The sequence below is a fragment of the Colobus angolensis genome, unplaced genomic scaffold, assembly GCF_000951035.1.
Source record: "Colobus angolensis palliatus isolate OR3802 unplaced genomic scaffold, Cang.pa_1.0 Scaffold20, whole genome shotgun sequence".
Taxonomy (NCBI): Eukaryota; Metazoa; Chordata; class Mammalia; order Primates; family Cercopithecidae; genus Colobus; species Colobus angolensis.
Window position 1 is genome coordinate 1,726,060 of NW_012115155.1, and position 20,490 is coordinate 1,746,549.

At 40.9% G+C, this 20,490-nt stretch overlaps 1 protein-coding gene across 1 annotated transcript in view; it reads left to right on the top strand.

Moving 5' to 3' along the window:
• CFAP221 (cilia and flagella associated protein 221) overlaps positions 1 to 20,490 on the top strand; it is a 120,095-nt gene that overhangs the window by 23,900 nt on the left and 75,705 nt on the right. The window contains exon 7 of the mRNA XM_011941714.1: positions 15,378 to 15,481. Within this exon, the coding sequence (XP_011797104.1) occupies positions 15,378 to 15,481 (104 nt within the window). The remainder of the gene's footprint in view (positions 1 to 15,377; positions 15,482 to 20,490) is intronic.

Consider the following 20,490-nt stretch of genomic DNA (forward strand, 5'->3'; position numbering starts at 1 on the left):
TTCCAAGCTTTTTTTTTGAGACAGAGTTTGACTCTGTCACCCAGGTTAGAGTGCAGTATCAGGATCTTGGCTCACTGCAACCTCTGCCTCCCAGGCTCAAACAATCCTCCCACCTCAGCCTCCTGAGTAGCTTGGACCACAGACATGCACCACCACACCTAGCTAACTTTTTGTATTTTTTGGTGGAGATAGGATTTCACCATGTTGGCCAGGCTGGTCTTGAACACCTGAGCTCAAGAGATCCACCTGTCTCGACCTCCCAAAGTTCTGGGATTACAGGCGTGAGCCACCACACCCAGCCTAACTATTACTTTTACAGCTAAAAAAGAAATACCATACATGATGAGAAAGCACAAAGCTGATGGGAGACCATAAATTCAGCAAAAGGTGAATTCAGAAGGGTATTATTTTCCCTTTCACATAGAATCAATCGGGACAGAATTGTCAGAGGTTGTAGGATTTGTGTTTAATACCACTAATTCTGCTTTCTTACTTTGCGGTTGCCCCTTACTTTGGGGCTGCTTTTGCAGTCCAGGCAGAGCCTCTCTGAGGGTAGGATGAGGTCCTACCTTTTCCCCAAGGTCCTGAAGTGGGCTGGTATATATTCATCAGATGCATTTTCAGTGGCTGGGTTTGATGGTTGTAAATTTTCCTTACTGAGATTAAATTCCATGTGGGCACTTGCCAGCTACCTACAAACAACTCTGGTGGCTTAAGATCTGGTAAAATGTACTTTGACAGCCTCTGTAAGTAACAGAAAGTTGCATTCCAGTTTCTGTCCAACATTTCCAGGTCGAACACAGCATCTGTGGGGTACAGAGGGCTTTCAGTTCTCTTTCCCTTCTGTAGGTTGAAACTGTACTTTATAACTAGATATCCTAACCATTATAGCTGGTTAAAATTGGTAATAATTCAATATCTTAAAGAGTATTGTAGATAAAATACAATCTCCATCTTCCTATAATAAGTAAATATGGATATGCTTATATTAGATACAGAAGTTTTATATTTTTCCAATCCCATGGTTCTAAAACGGTTCATGTTAATTCATCATGCTCTGTAGTTTACCCAACAGCATCTTCCTGGTACCAGATAACTAGCTGAAACTTGGAGCAGGTCCAGTCGCTTGACCAGTTGCTCTCCCATCAACTCATTTTCCTTGCACCAAGCTGACTTTAACCAATTGGTTAGCATGCTCTAGACAAACCTGACTGAAACTCACCTGGGGAAGTGATAACAAATCCAGGAGAGGATCCGCTGTGGATCTGGTGGCTGAAGATCTGGTAAAATGATGCCGTGGATAAGGCCACCATGGGCTCCTGCAGCAAGTGGCCCATGTACTCATCTCAGAGCTATAGAGGCTCTGCAGCCTGCAGGGCCACATTATCAACATTCAGAGAAGAGGCTCCTGGCGACTCCATTCCAAAGCCAGGACACTTTAGCTTCTTGAACTTTTACGTCATAAGTTCAGAAATTTACCGAAGGATGCGTTTCCTTACTTGGTGAATCTTATGGCTCCTTTTAGAAAGCGTGGGAACAACCAAGGTCAGAATATGATGTTTGAGTGTAACCAAATTCTCCTACTGCCCCTGGAGCTTAAAGCATCTGGGCCACATGGGAATGTGCATTCTTAAGCTAGTGCTAAGAAGGAAGACTGATGGTGAGACTTTGCCCCCACATAGACAACCACCAGTCTTGAATTGTGCCAAAAAAGAGCCTCTAGGAGAGGGGACTGAGAACCAGCTGTAACTGGGTTAGAATGCTAGAATGCAGATGTCAGGCGAAGACGATCAAATTGATATTCACAAGTGTTTTTTGAAACCCTCCCTACTGGAAAAGAAAAAATTCACTTGTTTCAGCTTGTCAAGGGAAACACTGCTTACTTATATGAGGGACTCATTTTATGTGCCTCAAGTTTGAAGTTGATGGAAAGGAGCAGCAGCATTTTATGAAAGCATCTGACCAGGGTGACTTGAGCTTGCGGCACAGTTGTTCTTTACTCTTACTCCTACTTGGGTGGAGGAATCCACAGTGAGCTTCTATTTCAAATTGATATTTGGATAAAACAATTCTTGTCATTTAACAACAGCCTAGCTGGGTACACCCGTAGTCTCAGCTACTCAGGAGGCTGAGGCAGGAGGATCACTTGAGCCCAGGAGTTCGAGGATGTAGTGAGCTCTGATGGTGCCACTGCACTCCAGCCTGGGCAACAGAGCGAGACCTCATCATTAAGAAGTAAAGAATTTTTAAAAAGCCTAAATGTTTATTATAGGAAAAAATTTTCCATACATTGTTGTGTAAAACTTCTTTAATTTAATATACCTTTGCTGACCTGATATCAATCTGGTTACTCATCTTGACCCAGTCTCTTTTATGAATTTTAGCAGGAAAAGAAAATCATCCAACCTCTAAACTATAGGGATCTGTCACGCAATAATAAAAGGGCATACATATTTCTTCCTTTCATTTACCGAAGTGGGCGCCACCTTAAGATAGTCAACGAAAGGAACTTTCAGTGGAAGACTTGGGTTATTCTTTTCAAAATTTTCTCACAAAATGTTAAATTCTAGACTTGTGGTTCCTAGAGAAAGCAAGGGATAGACTGAAAAACCTAAGGTGAAGAAAACCAGTGTTGAACTTATAAAAGCCTACCTTGAAAGTGGCAATACTCTGCTCTCCTCCCCTAGATTTTGTACAAATGGGTCAATTGGTTTGCATGAGGCCAAGGGCTGGAGTGGTACAAATTTGGGAACAACATCTAGAGCAGATGATTGTATGTACCAGGGGCAGTGGTTATAGATGGAACTTTTTTCTTGTTTAGGGTTTACTATCTAGTCTGTATAAATTCTTGGAATGATTCATTACATTCAACAGCATATACACATTGTGGCTTCTGTGAAACTACCAAGCTAGTATCAGCACTAAGAAGTAAGGAACTGTAAACTGCTCTTAGAAAAAGTGTTCATGGATGAATTCCCATGAATATTTGAGAATATAACATAGGGAATTTCAGAGTCTGCCCACAGTACATTCCTGGAAGGAGCAAAGATGACAATTGTGGATGGCTTTTGGCCCTGGAGAGGCACCCCTACATTGAGAATGCTTTCTGGGTTCTCTTCCTCCTTGCCTGGTTAATACAGCTGTTAAATCTGACACCTAAACACTGCACAAGTAGCCACCTTTGGTCACTGCTGCAGCGGCAGCCCAGGTTTGTAGTATCTGCACACACGTGCATGCACACACACACACACTCACATACATGCACTTTTAATATAGTTTCTACCATGTAATTATGTAATGCTTGTCAAAATATTTAGAATAGAGTAACTACCAACTCATTCACTGAACTGTGACTCTAATTTCTCAAATAATTTTTTAAATTAAATCTGCCCCAAATTTCTGACCCCAGATTCTTATATACTGCAATTTCAAAACCACAAGTATTTGAATTTAAGTTGCTTTATTTTTAAAAAATGGATATCTTACTCCAGCACCAAGTGAGCTTCTTGTTTTAATTACTGCTAGTGGGTAAGGTATTGGGACCAGCAAACTGGCAGCTGGGGATCCTGCCTGCTGTTTCAGGCCACACACTATTATGGGTCATTTAGCTCTGAGGAAGTGTGGTTTGAAGATAGTCAGTGTGTGGTTTCTTCTGCTGCCTACTCTAAGAGAAAAGACTAGCAGCCGTTTTTAGTGTGTCCTCTTATCTTTCCCCAATAAATGCTATAGTTTTCTCAACAAAAAAAGAAATTAGTCTGCAGGATGCTTTTCATATCCTTTCACGTCCACCTTCGCTGCCTCCCTCCCCTCGACCATGGCTTTCATTCCTTCTGCCAGCTCGCTCTGTTCTGGGGCCCTAGCCACAGGTCCTGCTCCCACCTCCAGTCGGCCCTCCTGAATCTCCTTCCTCACCCCACCTTCCTCCATGTTATCTGCAACTCTGGTGAGGTGTAAAGAACTATTGTCAAATGTGTTAATTATATTTAATTTTTAATAGGCATTTTATACTGTATGATTTCACTCATATGAAGTACTTAAAATAATCAAATTCATAGAGACAGAAAATAAAATGGTGGTTGCCCAGGGCTGTGGGGAAGCAGAGTAGGGAGTTGGTGTTTAATGAATATAGCATTTCAGTTTTGCAAGATGAAAAAGTTTTGAGGGCAGATGGTGGTAATAATTTCACAATAGCATGGTTGTACTTAATGCCACTGAATGGTACACTTAAAATGGTTAAAATAGTACATTTTATATTATGTATATTGTACCACAATCATTTTAAAACCTGTGTTTTGGAAATATGAATAGTGTACATATTGTCTCTACAGATGACAGATATCATGTCATCCGGTCACCTCTAACTTGTTCTGAATTCAGTTCCTGTCCAGCTTCCAGAGAAATGCCTTCACTTCCTTTGCCAAGTATGAAGAGGTGGCCTTATTTAATTCAGGTTGTTCCCTAGTGTCTTCAGAAGTCTTCCTTTTCTTAAACTGCTGGGACAGAGGTGAAGGTGGAGGGGTGGGAGCAGCTTTACCAATAGGTGGGACTAAGTCAAGTTGAAGAGGGAACTGAACTAAGGGCTAGGAAGTCAAAGGTCAGGCCAGGAGAGAAACCATCAAGCCCCCTTGACTCTTTCATTCCACCTACTATTTTTTTTTTAACCTTAAACTAAAGTTTTATTTGGGAATTTTAACTTCATTTCTTTTTCTTCAACTTTTATTTTAGGTTCGGGGATACATGCACATATTTGTTACATAGGTACACCCATTTCACAGGGGTTTATTGTACAGATCATTTCATTACCCAGGTACTATGCCTAGTACCTTATACCCAGTAGTTGTTTTTTCTGCTCCTCTCCCTCCTCTCACCCTCCACACTCCAGTAGGCCCAGTGTGTAGTGTGTGTTGTTCACCTCTGTGTGTCCATGTGTTCTCATCATTCAGCTCTCACTTATAAGTGAGAACATGCGGTATTTGATTTTCTGTTCCTGCGTTAGCTTGCTATTTGATTCCCTTTATCTCTGATATTGGTCTAAGCTTAATCTACAATGAGGGTGGTGTTTAATTCTCTAGGTGGAAAAAATTAGTAAATGCCTGTTACGTGAATGTTTCTTTATGTAAATTTGTGTTTATCTTTATTTGACTGTATCGTTAAAGTTTATGGGTCTACCATACTTGTGGTCTGAGGCCCCAATTCCCGTGAGATTGATTGTGTCTTTGAAAATAAGATAAGCAACACAGGAAAGTTCAAAAGAACATAAATTATCTTAGATAAAAGAGCATTACTGAACCTATTTTGAAACCTATTTTACCCTCAGCTCTTTATAGCTCTTCAAATTGTTGTCTGTTTCTTTGGGGATTAGGGTTTAATCAGACAGCTAATATTGTGCCTTATTTCCTTCAGTTTTTGTTGATCACATTCTGAATATAGCAATTTATATCTAAAGCTTAAATGAAAATAACTGGCAAGTTCCCTGACTTTCTTCCTTCTCTCTATGTGTAGGCCGGTCCTTGAGAGGAAGTTGGTAACATTTTATAAAAGGTCTTGGCATTTGCCTCAGCTCCAGCTGCTATAGCAAATTCCCATAGACTGGGAGGCTTAAAGAACAGACATTTCTCACATATCTAGCCTGAGAATTGTGAGATCAGGGACCAGCATGGCTGATCTCTGGTGGGGCCCCTCTTCCGGCTTTCCTCATATGGGGTGGTGGGGAGGGGCTCCAGTCCCTTCCTCTTCCTAAAAGGACACTAATCCCATTAAGGGGGCGCCACCCTCATGACCTCATCTAAACCAAATCACCTTCCTGAGTCCCCACCTCCATCATGGGAATTGGGGCTTCCACATATGAATTTTGAGGAGACACAAACAGTCCATAGCGGGATGTTATAGTCCTTTTTTGATGGTTGCTTATTAGAGGAAATGCCCTCTAAAAAGCTTACCAAACAAGGCACAGAGGGATCAGTTTCAAAGAGAGCAGCAGAAGGGAAGGGGACTGCAATGCAAACAATGCAATGCCAGGAGCTTTTCTGTAATATTAGAGACCTATGAGAGGTGCTATAGTACAGCAGGTAAGAGCTTAGGTTCTAGAGACCTGGCTTGAAAACTCCACGTCACCATTTATTAACCATGTGACCTTGGACCTCTCTGTAGATCAGTTTATGCATCTATAAAATGAGGATAATAATAGTACTTACCTCAAAGCGTTGTTAAGAGAGTTAGATAACATATAAGCACAACAGCTGGTACATATTAAGAGAGAGAACCAAAACAAAGACTTTAAAATTGCCAAATTAAGATTGCATCCAGAAATGGGGTAAGATAATCATTCACTGAAGAACAAATGAAGCAGGAAAGAGAATGTTCTCTGGTTTCCTTTTTCTGTGTAAAAACCACCCTGAAGGTAGTAGCTTAATATATTATAACAACAGTCATTTATTTTGCTCATGGATCTACAACTTGGGCATGGCCTAATGGGGAGTGCTCCTCTCTGCTCCATGCACAGTCAGCTAGGGCTGGTCAGCTGGGAGCTGAAAGACCCACTCTCAAGATGCCCCACTCAAATACTGGCTATTGTCTGGGAACTCAGACGGCCTGCGGGCTGGGAGTCTGGTTCTGTCCTGGTAGTTCTCTCCACAGGCCATGTGGGCTTCCTTACAACATGGTGACAAGGCTCTAGAATGACCATCCCAAGAGAAGTGGAAGATACCAGTTGCTTAGGCCTTAGCCTTAAGAAACAGGTACAGCATGATTTCCACTGTATTCTATTAGTTAAGTAGTCCTAGAGCCCAGAATCAAGGAAGAACACATAGACTCCATCTCTCAGTGGAAAGAGTGTTGAAGAGTTTGTAGACTTATTTGAAACCTGCCACAATGTGTAACCCCAAAGCTTGCCCAGGCTCTGGATTATTTCGTGAGTCTTCTGTACCTTCAGAGGGGAAAGAATGGCACACGATATATCATTGTTGTCCACATCCTTTGATCTGTGAACGATTCTCATATCAATGGGCAGTTGACAATGGAGAAGTCCTACTAAATTGACTTCAACCTAAAATGAGATCACTGGGTCTATTAACTCCAAGCTTCACTTGGTATTGATACCACCGCATGTTATTGTCTATGTTATAGTTTACCTTATCCATACATCTCTATGGAAAGGCTTTCTTTTATCTTGATGTTTCCCTCAAATTTCATACAAGTGAAATAACTAATGTTAATTTATTGTGCCCTCTGCATCTAGTCATCATGGAAAAAGTTAGCATTTGTCATGCTTGTTGTCAGTTAACCTTCTTTTTCCAGAAAAGAAGCCAAATCCTGTTATGGTAAAGTGTTCACTCTCCTCTCTAGATATTGGGATTTTTTAGTTAAGAGAGTATATTTTAAATTAGAGAGTATATTTGATTTTATGTTAAAGTAAGTTCAAGATCACTTGTTCTAGAGAAAGGACAAGAAAGAAATTTGAATTTCTATTAAGTCATTTTATTATATTTACTTTCTGTAAGGCAAATTTGTGCTCTCTTCTGCTAGGCATACAATTTCCACATGATCGTAATATAAAAGTCTACTATTTAAAAGGTTTGAGTTCAATTTTATTCAAATAGGGGATAATTATTTTAAAGTATTTAATATATTTTTATGTGTAGCCTTAGCATAATTGATAAAATGTTTAAATAATAAGGTAACAGGGATAAAAGTTGTAGTTACTTCCAAAAGCACCAACATCTGCTTGCCTTAATATTTTAGTTGTTTGATTCCTATAAGTTACAGAAGAACTCTAATTCAGTATCCTATTTACTTCTGAGAAATAACAGACATGAGATATATATATATATATATGTATTTATGTTTCTTCATTATATATCAGATTAATGGTATTTAACAATGAGAATTTAGTTTAAAATATAAAATTCCACCCAGAATAGGATTCTGTCTCTTTAAATATGAAACACTTCTAAATAAATTTCATATTAGCCAAAATTCCTTTTGACTCAAATTCATCTGAACTGTCTTTGATTTATGATTATGGTGGCCATGCAAACTAATTTGACATGCATAATATGCACGGCAGTAGTGAAAGCAGAAGTTCAGCAATTCCACTGAAAATTGTACTACTTGCACTGCTATATCTGCTTCTGAATTATGGTACTTGGAATTTTGTGCCCTTAAGGAACTGTTTATTTTTCCAGACTGGCTAATGCATCAGGAACTTGGCTTCAGATAATTATTATTAAGCAAATACCCTGACACCTTTTCTATGGGATTTATCAGAGCTGTGAAATTAATTGAAGATTGAGTATGTGTGACAAATGGGAAAAGCCCCAGGAGTTTTTGTTTGTTTCCATTCAGGAAAATGCAAACATGCAGCTTTTAGCAGAGGAGCCGTGAGTGTCAGACTTTGCTTTGCTGGGACAGCCTTGAGCACACCCCTGGGTTACTGACCTAGGGCCACACAGCCTGTGTGGCTACGTGAGTCCACTGGCCTCATCTTCAAAGACCGTATTTGGGCAGTTTAACACTTCACATTGCACATTACCCAAGGCCTACTTAGGTTCTGAGGGGCATAAATAGCTCACACGCATGTGTAACTAACTTGTAATGTTAGTTTTATCTACCCAGCGCTGGTAGAGTAGCTGACACTCAGTGGGACCTGAGCACCTATTAGGATGAATTGCCTTACCTTCATATATTCTGTTTTTCAGAATTAGGAAACATCTCAGAGAGTGAAGATTGACTGCATATCTCTAACAGAGCCTGATTTAAGATAAGATTTGTGAGTCTGGTAGAAAATCCTATGAAGTTTTCGTTTTACTGTTGACTGAAGACCATACCCTGTACGGTGACCCTTATTCAGAATTTTTATCAGAAACCTAGGGCCCCTGAACATGAGTATATAAATTCTGATGCAGGCCTGTACCCTATCGGGAATCTCATGTGCTCACAGTACAGCTACGCTCCTCTCAAAGAGACGTCATAGCTAAGGAACAATGTTTTAAAAACAAATACCAGTGCAAATTAATTAGAAACAGGGCACTGCCTGACATTAGGAACTCTGCATTCAGACTGCAGATCTCTCAAAAGTACATTTAGAGACATCTGGTCAGGATGAAGCAGTGTGCTCACACTGCAATGAACCTTTTTTATGCGAAATTACTAGTTAGTGACAAACAAAATATAAAAAGAAACCTCCAAAAAGGCACACTCAGGCTCAGAAACAAGCCGAACAACTCCACAGAGCAGGAACAGCATAGAAATGCTGAGTGGGTTGCAGGGTGGAGCCACAGGCTAGCAGGCTCCAGGTTTTGAAGCAGTCAGGCAGTGTTGGAGACCACTCCATGGGGTAAAGGAGACCGCAAGTGTCTCACTGATTCAGGGGATCCGCACCTGGCCTGCAGCCAGGAGAAGAGGTAAGCTGCCCCACCTTTGCACTCCCCGTGAAAGGAAGCTGGAAACCTTCTGCTGACCTGTTGCCTGGACCTGGGGCCTTGTCCCTGGTTGTGGACAGAGGAAGGTGTAAAGGACAGTACTAACCAGCTTGTGGTGCAGAGGTGAGCCACGTTACCTGCTGGCCCAGTGACTGAGTTCACTGTAGCACTAAAATAGCTGGCTGGCAGGACCCCCAATATGCAATTATAAAATTGAGTGTAGATTAAATCCTTTTACTCAAAATGAGCCTGCAAATCCAAATTCCAAAACACATGAATAAATCTTGTGCTAAGAAAGCCAAAACCCAACTATCAGAATATAATTGAATGAAATGAATTATTAAAAACAGTTTAATAAAACTTTAAAATAGATATACTTAGGATTAGTGCATATGGAAGCTAGACTGAAAAGCTCCAAGATATATGTGTCTAATAAATTAGAGTTCTGTCAGGAGAGAGTGGAGGGAATGGTACAGAATAATACCAAGCTTTTCAGAATTAAAGATAATTGTGAAGATTTGATAAGTGCATTCAAATATTAATATCTAGCAGGATAAAGATAAATTTCTACCTAGACACATAAGAGTCAAGCTGCAGAGCATCAAGAATAAAGAGAAATCTTGCCTGTAATTCCAGCACTCTGGGAGGCCAAGGCAGGAGAATCACTTGAACCCAGGAGTTTGAGACCAACCTGGGCAACACAGTGAGATCCCATCTCTATAAATAAATAAATAAATAAACAAATAAATAAGAAAAAAAAGAGAAACCTTAAAAAGCTGCCAGAGAGAAAAGAGTGATAATCTACAAAAAAATGACAACAGTTCTTCATCAGCAACAAACAATTAAAGAAAGATGTGGAGTAAATATTTTCAGAATGCCAAGGGAAAATAAACAGTCAACCTAAAATTTTTCCCAAGGAAGACAATAAAAAATAAGTTTATTTACATAAGAATTTCCCACACACAATCCTCACTAAAAGAAAATTTAAAAGGCATATGCCAGCAAGAAGAAAAACATATTCAGAAAGTAGCCATGGGAATCGAAAGAGAATGGCAAACACCAAAATTAATTACATATGTTGGTAAATTTAATTAATTAACCATTTTTAAAAGTCAGTATTTTTTGTTGTTTAAGCTAAAGCTACAACTCAGCATAGCATATACAAGATGGAGGGGTAAGAAAGAGTCTTCAATAGGCAGGTAGGGCTGACCACACTGTATGTGGGAGGATAGAAATACGAGATAGGTTTAGACTTTGTTGGGAATTTTCAATAAGTAAGACATATCTTTCTTTCTTTCTTTCTTTTTTTTTTTTGACAGGGCCTGTGCTCTGTCACCCAGGCTGGAGTGCAGTGATGCGGTCTCTGCTCACTGGAACCTCTGCTTTCCAGGCTCCAGCCATTTGCCCATCTCAGCCTCCCAAGAAGTTCGGACTACAGGCACACGCAACTGCACCCAGCTAATTTTTGTATTTTTTGTAGAGATGGGGTTTTGCTACATTGCCCAGGCTGGTCTTGAAGTCCTCAGTTCAAGTGGTCTGCCCGCCTCAGCCTCCCAAAGTGCTTGGATTACAGGCATGAGCCACAGCACCCAGCTGTCAATAAGACATATCTTTTAAAAATTTAGAGTAATAATTAAAATTATAGAAATGCAATCTATAGCTGCCAAGTCATAGGAGGAAAATAAGTAGAAATATAAAAGCAATCAGTCCAGCGAGGCAAAAGAACAAAAATGAAGCAAAGATGTTTTTTAGAAAACACAAAACAAGGTGGTAGAAATAAGTTCAAATATATCTATTATTAATTGTAGCAAATGAAAACTGATTAAATTCACCTATTAAAATGAAAAGATTATCCCACCTGCTAAACATTTTTTAATGCAGCTATATCCTGCTTTCTGGAAACACACCTAAAATAAAACTTTTCAGGAAGTTTGAAAATGAAGGAATGGAAGAAGTATGTATACCAAGCAAATTTTAACAAAAAGAAAACTCCTTCATGATTAAGTGGAAAAAAAAGCTTAGAAATAGAAGAAAATTTCCTTGACCTGATAAAGGCTATCACAAACTTTCTAGAAACATCATTCTTAGTGGTAAAAATTAAAGTATGTCCAATAAAGTCAAAATAAGAAAAAGATACTCTTCACTTCAATTCAGTATTATACTGGAAGTCATCAATGCAATGATCAGAAAAAAATATATGAGTTATAAGAGTTGGAAAAGTAAATAGGAAAGAGTCTCTCTCTTTTTTTTTTTTTTTTTAGACTTTATGACTTACACTGGGATTATAGGTGCAAGCCACTGTGCCTGGCCTAGACTGTAGAATTTTCTACATAGAAAATCTGAAGAAATCTACAGATAAACTTTTACAACCCATAAAAGACTTTAGCAGGGTTTTAGATCAAAATGCAACAGTAGCATTGCAATGCACTAGTAATAATGAATTATAACAGACAAACATTCCATTCACTATGTCACAGAAGCTATAAGATACCTGGTGCTATGGCTATGGTCTGAATGTTTGTTTCCCCCTCAAAATGCATGTGTTTAAATCTAACCCCCAAGGTGATATATTAGGATGTGGGGCCTTTGGGAGGTGATGAAGCCATGAGGGCAAAGCCCTCATGAACAGGATTAGTGTCCTCATAAAAGAGATCTGGAGAGCTCCATAGCCCCTTCCATTATGCAAAGACACAGTGAAAAGATGGTCATCTATGAACCAGGAAGTGGGCCTGCAGCAGACACGAAATCTGCCAGCACCTTGATCTTAGACTTCCCGGCCTCCAGAACTGTGAGGAATAAATTTCTATTGTTCATAAGCCACCCAGTCTATGGTATTCTGTGATAGCAACCCAAACATACCAAAACACCTAGGGAAAAATTTAACCAAAATGTATAAGCTCACTATGGAGACACTTATAAAATTTGATTGAGGACGTAAAATTAAACCTTAATAAATTAGAGACATACCGTGTTTATAGTTTAGAACAGATTTCAATTTTCTCCACAACAATGATTGATAAAACTGACTACCTTAAAATTAAAAATTTATGTCCAACAAAAACACCATAAATAAATCAAAAAATAAACTATGGTTTGGCAAAGATACTTGCAATGCATATAATTAACTAAATTAATATTAGAATTTACAAATGAGGCCAGGCATGGTGGCTCATGCATGTAATCCCAGCATTTTGGGAGGCCAAAGCAAGAGGATCACTTGAGCCCAGAAGTTTGAGACAAGCCTGGGAACATAGTGGGAACTCATCTCTACAAAAAATTTAAAAACTAGTTAGTCATGGTGGTGCATACCTGTGGTCCCAGCTACTCAGGAGACTGAGGTGGGAGGATCACTTGAGCCCAGAACATCAAGGCTGCAGTGAGCTATGATTATGCCACTGCACTCCAGACTGGGTGACAAAGTGAGACTCTGTCTCAAAAAAAAAAAAAAGAGAATTTACAAATGAATAAGAGAACAAAACAACTGAATAGAGAAATGGGCAAAGGCTATGCACAGGCAATTCACAGGAGAGGGAACCCAAATGAATAAATAGGAACAGAAACTTAACCTCAAAAGAATGAGAATGAAAGTGAAATGAGATGCCATTTCACCTCCAACAGGTTGACAGACTTTAAAATGACTGAGAATCCTAAATGTTGGTAAGCAACAGAAACTCTCCTATTCTGCTAGTAAAAGTGTAAATTGGTAAAGGGCTTTGAAAAAAATATCTTAGTCGTATCTAGTGAATTTAATATTTTTACTTTGCTACTAACCAGAAATCCCATTTGGGGTTATTCCTAAAGTAGCTCTACTGCAGGTGCATGTGGAGTCATGCAGTAGGATCTTCACTGCCACACTGCAGTAGTGAAAAAAGGCAAACAACCTAAATGCCCATTAACAGGAGAGTGGCTGAATAAAGTGTGGTATGATTATATAATGGAATACTCTTCACTAGTTAAAATGAATGAACAGATCTTTACCTATTTCCATGGATAAGTCTCAAAAACGTAGTGTTGAGCAAAAATAACAAGTTTCAGAGCAATATTGTTAAACAATATACTATATATTTTATGCATACCACATATTGTATGCGTACATATGTAAGTAGTAATTACTAGAATGCATGAGAATGATAGAACAGTGATTACAGGGTAGGAGTCACTTATAAAATTTGATTGAGGACATAAAATTAAACCTGAATAAATTAGAGACATGCCATGTTCATAGTTTGGAACAGATTTTAATTTTCTCCAAAATAAAGATTGATAAAACTGACTATCTTAAAGCAGGGAGGAAGAGAGAGAATTGGGGAAGGAGCTACAGGGAGCTTCAACTCTTTTGTAATGTTTTATTTCTTTAAAAACATAATGCTGATATGCCCAAAGCGAAAGATTTGTTAGAGCTCAGTAGTAGATAAAGGGGTTGTTATTTTATTGTTCTGTACATTTTTCTTTATATTTGAAATATTTCACAGATTTTTAAAAGATAGTGAATTTTAAAGCCAAATAAAAATGTTTTGGGCATAATTTTAAAAGCCACATATGAGTTATATCATATCCCCAAAATTGCTACTGAAAAAAGGGTTCTTTTGCTTCACACCAACAAATACTTGTTGAGCCTTTGGTCCATGCGACACTCTGAGATACACTGGAGACCCAAATAGACTTGGTCTCTGCCTTCATAGGACTCTGAATCTCCAGGGAAGACAGACTCTGGGCAGGTAGGGAAGCCTGTCATTATTGGAGAAGTCCACAGACAGATGGGTTCGGATGGGCCCTGCCCGGAAAGGAGAGCCCAGCTGGCCTGGCAGCTCTGCTCAAACCAGATTACAACTGTGTTCTCCTGGGAGCATGAACTGGAAAATGAGACGGGATGGGCAGTTGGCAGGGAGGCCAGAAGCTAAAAGGATAAGAGGCAGAGTCAGCCTCGAGGCAGGAGGGCTGTGATGGGGTGAGGGCTCAGAAGGCGTGGGGTAGAGAAGAGATACACAGAGTCAAAGATGAAGCTAGCTGGTGGCTGAAGGAGAAGGGAGGGGGTGCAAACAAATCAGGAATGCAGGGAGTGGATGGGGCACTTGAAAGGAGGCACTTGACTTCCTACTGCTGCAAGGGGACCCGATAACCTGTCCCCAGCACTGCACAGGACGTAGAATTACCCTGGAGACTCTGCTCCCCCAGGCAGTCAACTCTGGCTGACTTGGATTGCCCTGGTGGAAGGACAGGACTTTACGGGAAGCATGGGGCACTCCAAGAAATGCTACCGCGGCCACAGCTCCTGGGGTGCTGTAAGTGACAGCTTCAAGCTAGCTTAGAAATCCGCCTTGTCTTGGGGTGACAGACCATTTCTGAGTACATAGACCTCTTCCACGTTCTCTAATGGTTGCTGGACTTCTGACCAAATAAAGAGTACCTAGCCTATTTCAATCAAGCGCAGCCCACGGTGTGATTTCTTCCATGCTGTCCCATCGAGGCTGTATGAAAGGCCAGGGGTCTCCCAGGCTTTCTATAAGCCCATCTGTTTGGCCTTTCCTTGGTTTGGTGAGGCCGAGCTGTGTGGTCGAGACTGCCTTTTCCCTATCACTGCAACTCTGGAAGATAAACCTAACAGTACTCAAGGGGTAGCAAGGACAGTGGTGTGAGGAGTATGGACACCCAGCACAATCGACTGCGTTAAATCCCGGTTCTGCCACTAACTAACTACATCACCTCGTGTGGAACACTTACCCTCTCTTGTGCCTCAGTTTCCTCTTCTGTAAGTGGGGGTAATCACTGCACCATCTCATAGGATTGAAATAGTCACTACATGGAAAATGCATGGGATTACTCCTGGCACACAGGAAGTGCCAGATCAGCATTGGCCGTCATCATCGTTTATTACATAACTTGAGTCTCCATTCCTTGCTACCAAAAGAACCAGTTATACAGAAAAATAATATTTTTATTTTCTTTTTTGTTTTGCAGCAAAAGTTATGTTATTCCTTTGCAGTGCAGCTGCCCTGTAGATTTTGAGTTCTATATCACTTTGATTCAGTCTCATCAAGCCTTTGCTATTGAGCCAACATCAGGTAAGGAGTGTGAAGATTTCGGGTTTCCTGGCTCATGCCTGTAATCTCAGCACTTTGGGGGGCCGAGGTGGGCAGATCACGAGATCAGGAGATCGAGACCATCCTGGCTAGCACAGTGAAACCCCGTCTCTACTAAAAACACAAAAAATTACCCGGGTGTAGTGGCGGGCGCCTGTAGTCCCAGCTGCTCTGGAGGCTGAGGCAGGAGAATGGTGTGAACCTGGGAGGCAGAGCTTGCAGTGAGCGGAGATCGCGCCACTGCACTTCAGCCTGGGTGACAGAGCGAGACTCCGTCTCAAAAAAAAAAAAAAGATTTCAAGTTTCCAATTTCTTTTGAGTTCTCGGGTCAAAGAGAGGATTTGAAAAGTAGGTGTCAAGTTCTAAAAACAAGAATAAGCTGCACTCAAAAGTTATATTTTCAAACACATAACAGTAATGAATTTTACGCATAACTGACATGATGTAAAATGGAATTGGACACGTCAGAAAAATGACACTTTGGGATCATTTGTATCATGCAGATGATTTTTAATAATGTTCAGGTAAGTTTCTTCCAAGATCGAAACTTAAAATCAGAAATTGATCCATTTCCATTCTAAGTTTGGCTCCTGGTGCATCCTTGGTTTTTGTATCCACCTTATAATTCAATTTCAGGTAAAATAGGAATCTTCTTTCTTCCAGAGCTTTTAGAATCTTAGTGAAGGGTCTGATGAATCTGTCTCATTTGTGGTGTGGACAGTGTGTTTTTGCATGCCCCGGAGGACATAGATCGCTAGGCTGCGAAGGACATTTGAAAGTGAGATTTTACACCTAAAGTAATTTCTGCTTCCCAGTTCCTGTCTCTTGATATTTAGGTCTGGGATTCAAGTATCTGTCCACAGGGGTCTCCTGTGGTGTACTGTGGACAGATATTTAAAGTTGTTCAATTTAAACAGCTTCACAGCTGCTGAAGTGGTTTTAAGTCTGCGTATTCATCTGTTTACAACTCTTTCCCTACCGCGAGTACACATTGTGTCCGACAAATGAGTGTTTACAGCAGAAACTGAATTCATTCTAAATTAGGAAATGTACATAGATTGTTTTCCAGAGGACCAGGAGCCATTCTGAGATTGTTTTTTAAATATAAGGTAACCACTGTTTACATTGCAAAAACACAGGACTTGATTCTCTTTTCGGTGAGAAGGGGCTTATTGTTTTCAGCTGTGTGGGCCTAAAAAAGAAGGGAAAATAAGTGGTCACTAAAATTATACTAAACAAGATAATATTTCAGATGTTAAGTATAGTTGATATCCTCACAGTAGGTTTCCTGTGGGTCCCTGCCCCTCTGATGGTCCGTAATTCTGTTCAGTTCCATGGGCAGAAGGGACCACTACAGTTTCTGAGCAGTCATGATGGGAGCTGTTTTAGACAGGTCAGCGTGCAGGTTTACAGGTATGACTGAGGTGGGTACAGACAGGAGTCCAGGAATTCGTGGTGCTGGAATGAACTCACGTAGCACTTGAGATCTTCAAGTGAGCTAACATCAGTGACCAGGAAAAGGAAGAAAAACTTGACAGCTTATGGCCTAGCCATACTTCTCTACTAAGACTCAGAATATTAATCTACCCAGAGGGCTTTGAAACACAACCTATTCAAAATCAGGGTAGTACGTAGATCATAAAATACAGCATTAAGCAGAATTGACTGACAACTATGTATGACACACTTAAAAAAATCACGCAGGCCTTTCCCCCAGTGCTCGGATTATAACATGCGGAGCCACGCAATTCAGACAAATGCATGATACATGAGATACTTTGTCTGATTCATCAGATAAGAGTTTGTGGTTGTTTTGGTACTTTATTTATTACTTAATATTTTAAATGTGTCCTTTAAGTGAAATTAAGTTGAATGTACCAGTTTGGAGTTGAGGGAGAGGGGAGTGCTAGGGACATACACTTGGGTGTCACTGGGTGTTGTACCTTTATTTGTACAGCCATGGGACTGGACGTGAGGTCAACTTGGGAGTGAATGTGGATAGAGAAGAGGACCAAGGACCACTCAGACACTCAGAGGACAGCAAGGGGAAGTGGATCCAGGAACGAAGAAAGACCAAGGAAGAAAATCAGGAGAGTGCAGTGCAAAAGAAGAGAATGAAGGAAAGAAGGAAAGAAGCCCGGCCAGCCAGGGCTCTTGATCTTTGGGATCCATCTTTTGCTGGTTTGAATGACCTGCATTGTGTGGATGGTGCTGCTGACGTGGCATTCCAAACTGGTCTCATGGGCTCTGCCCTTCAGCCTCCTCGGTAGCTATTTTATGAATCTCAGGCCATCGTTGCTCCACCAGTCTCAGGAACGTTCTTGGTTTGGTTCCCACTTTGATGATGTATCAGTACATCTTTGGCTGTTACACTTTTGAGGTTCCAGAACTTCACCTGCAATGAAGAAAGCCTTGGCTGCCTGGAGAGCGAGTGCAGCTCTGATGATCTTTGTGCTCACTGGGCTCCTGACTTGCCAGGTATTTGGCTTGACTCGGAGGCCATACAGCTGGACAGTCATGAATGGCTTTTTGGCCACAAGGCATTATTGCCTCCGTTTTACAAACTGGGTTCAGATAGACTAAGAAACTGGGCTAATTTTACACAGTTAGCCTGTGTATTTGTAGACACTGTTTCAAGCACATGTTTGGTAACTGATTTCTAAAAGACTTGGGACATCCGTAGTCTGCTAGGTTATGAAGCCATATCTTCTCTAGGAACTAGAAGCATCATCTATGCATACCTTCCAGGCATGTTATGCTCAAGTTTGCCAAATGAAAACACAATTTGAATCAAGCTATTAATAATTCTATTTATAAGGTATGCCCTCAACTTTAACTCAACTGGCTATCGTTAAGATGCCGGTGTGCCCTGTAGTTGTCAAAAGCTGGACCTGCTGTTGTTGGGGCCAAGATATTCCTGAGACTGGAGAAAATGAATAAAAGATTTTATGACCTTCCTGTACTGCTGACAAGAAATCATATGCAACCAAAACTTCAAGAACACTCTGTTGATAATTTTGGAAGAGCCAGCAGTACATGACTTTGGCCAAGATTTTTTTTTTTCCATGAACTCTGAAGAGAAGTATTCACCAAGATCTTATTAGCGTCAGAGATCAGGCAAATGGCACAAAAAAATTATTGAACTTGTCTACTTATCACTATTTTGTGATCCTGGACATTCCCTTGTTGTCACATGTGCTAAGGAAGAATTCATCTAACTCATATAAATGGTAAATTATAGCATTAAATGGCTGGCTAAGCAAGACTTCCTTGGGGGCTGTTGCTTAGAGTTCTTATATAAAGTTTCATTAAGTTCATTCTTTCTTTTTTAATTATAAGAAATATATAAGCCACTTACAAATAATTTTATATTTTGCATTTTCTTCTGAAATGCACATTTTTTTTACAACTTTATATCAGTTTGGGAATAAATCCAGAGCCTCTGCCGTTGCTTGGTTCTAGACATTACCTGGGGGCCACCAATCCAGCAGGAAGCACCTTCTAGCAAAGAAGAAATTCCCATCCTCCAGCATGAGCACAAAGACACCAAGAGCAGGGTAATCTGCCTGTCGAGGTTCAAGCCACTCTCATGCAGCACCTGCTCTGGGCAGCCTGTCTGGACTTGCCCATAGTCCAATCATGCCATCTCAGCTGGGCTCAGCCATACTCCTGGCTGTACCTGCCACTGTGCTGTCCACACACCGGCATTTACCCACTTACATTCCAAAAGGGAGCATGTGCTGGTTCCTTTTTGACTCTTTTTTCTCCAAAGGCTGGTTGGCCCCTGTCTGAGGTAGTTTATCACATAATAAGCCCTACCTGCAGGGTCCAGCAGCCTTTGTGAATCCAGGGCAGAGCCATTACATCCACAGGGGAAAATGATGAGGGGAGGTTTCCCCTACTTCTCCTCCCTGCCTCACTGTACTCCTGCGGACAGGTGAGACAGAAGATCCCCAAACCCCAGCACAAACTGTGCAGGGGACAGATCAGGATTGTCAAGGGGAGGGTAAGACTGGATCTCCAGCACACAGCGCAGGCCCCCATAAAATGCTTCTTTCTGGTAGTTAGGACCATGATGAACAGCCTCATCTCAGAAAACATATACTGACTGTATGACTGCTTACAGAAATGACAACATGCAGGTCTTTGGCAAGGTTCACTTCCAACAAGTAATGGAAATTAGTGAGATAACCAGCAAAGGGCCTCTGATAATGATAGCCTTCCAGGTCAGCAAATGGAGGAACAGCCAGGGGCCATATGCAGGGTTGGAAAAGAGTCCTCATGAGAGGTAAAATCGAGAGATCAAACCTTTAAAAGATTTTCCAAAGCACCAAACCCAATAGTGAGGAAGGGGAGAATAATTAGGGATAGTTAATATATGAGATGCAAATGAGTTCCCTAGCTTTTAGAGGATGTAGGTAATTAATGACACACTGAAGAAGTCAGGAAAAGCTAGACAGACAGGTGGCAATTTTCTATCACATTGGTAGCAATGGTCAGTTTTACCTGGTGCTCAATATACCCTTGATGGGTGTCTGGTTGCACACAGCATGGCTGGCGTGATGTTCACAATTGCTTCTATTTACTGATTGTTAGCCACATGCCAGGTGCTGTGCTAAGCACATCACATGCACTATCTCACTGAATTCCATAACCCTGTCCAAGAGGACCACTCGATGGGCTGTCATTCTGGGCTGGTTGAGCTCAGTTGACCACAGCAGCAGTCAGTGAACTTGACCCAGAGGACAATGCCTGTACCTTAACGAAACTCTTACCTCACACCTCTACTGCCCATACAGAAGTACTTGTTCCAGCAAAGCCAGGAAGAAGTCAGAGATGCTTTGGCCCAGCCTCTCACCCTGCTGGGAAAGCCAGTCTTCCAGGAGGCTGGAAGAGAATGCGGCCTTCATGATAGACAGTAGGCACTTCTGCGGGTCCCACAACGCTGGTCTGGGGTTGGTGCCATGCCAGAAAACAGGCAACAGCAACAA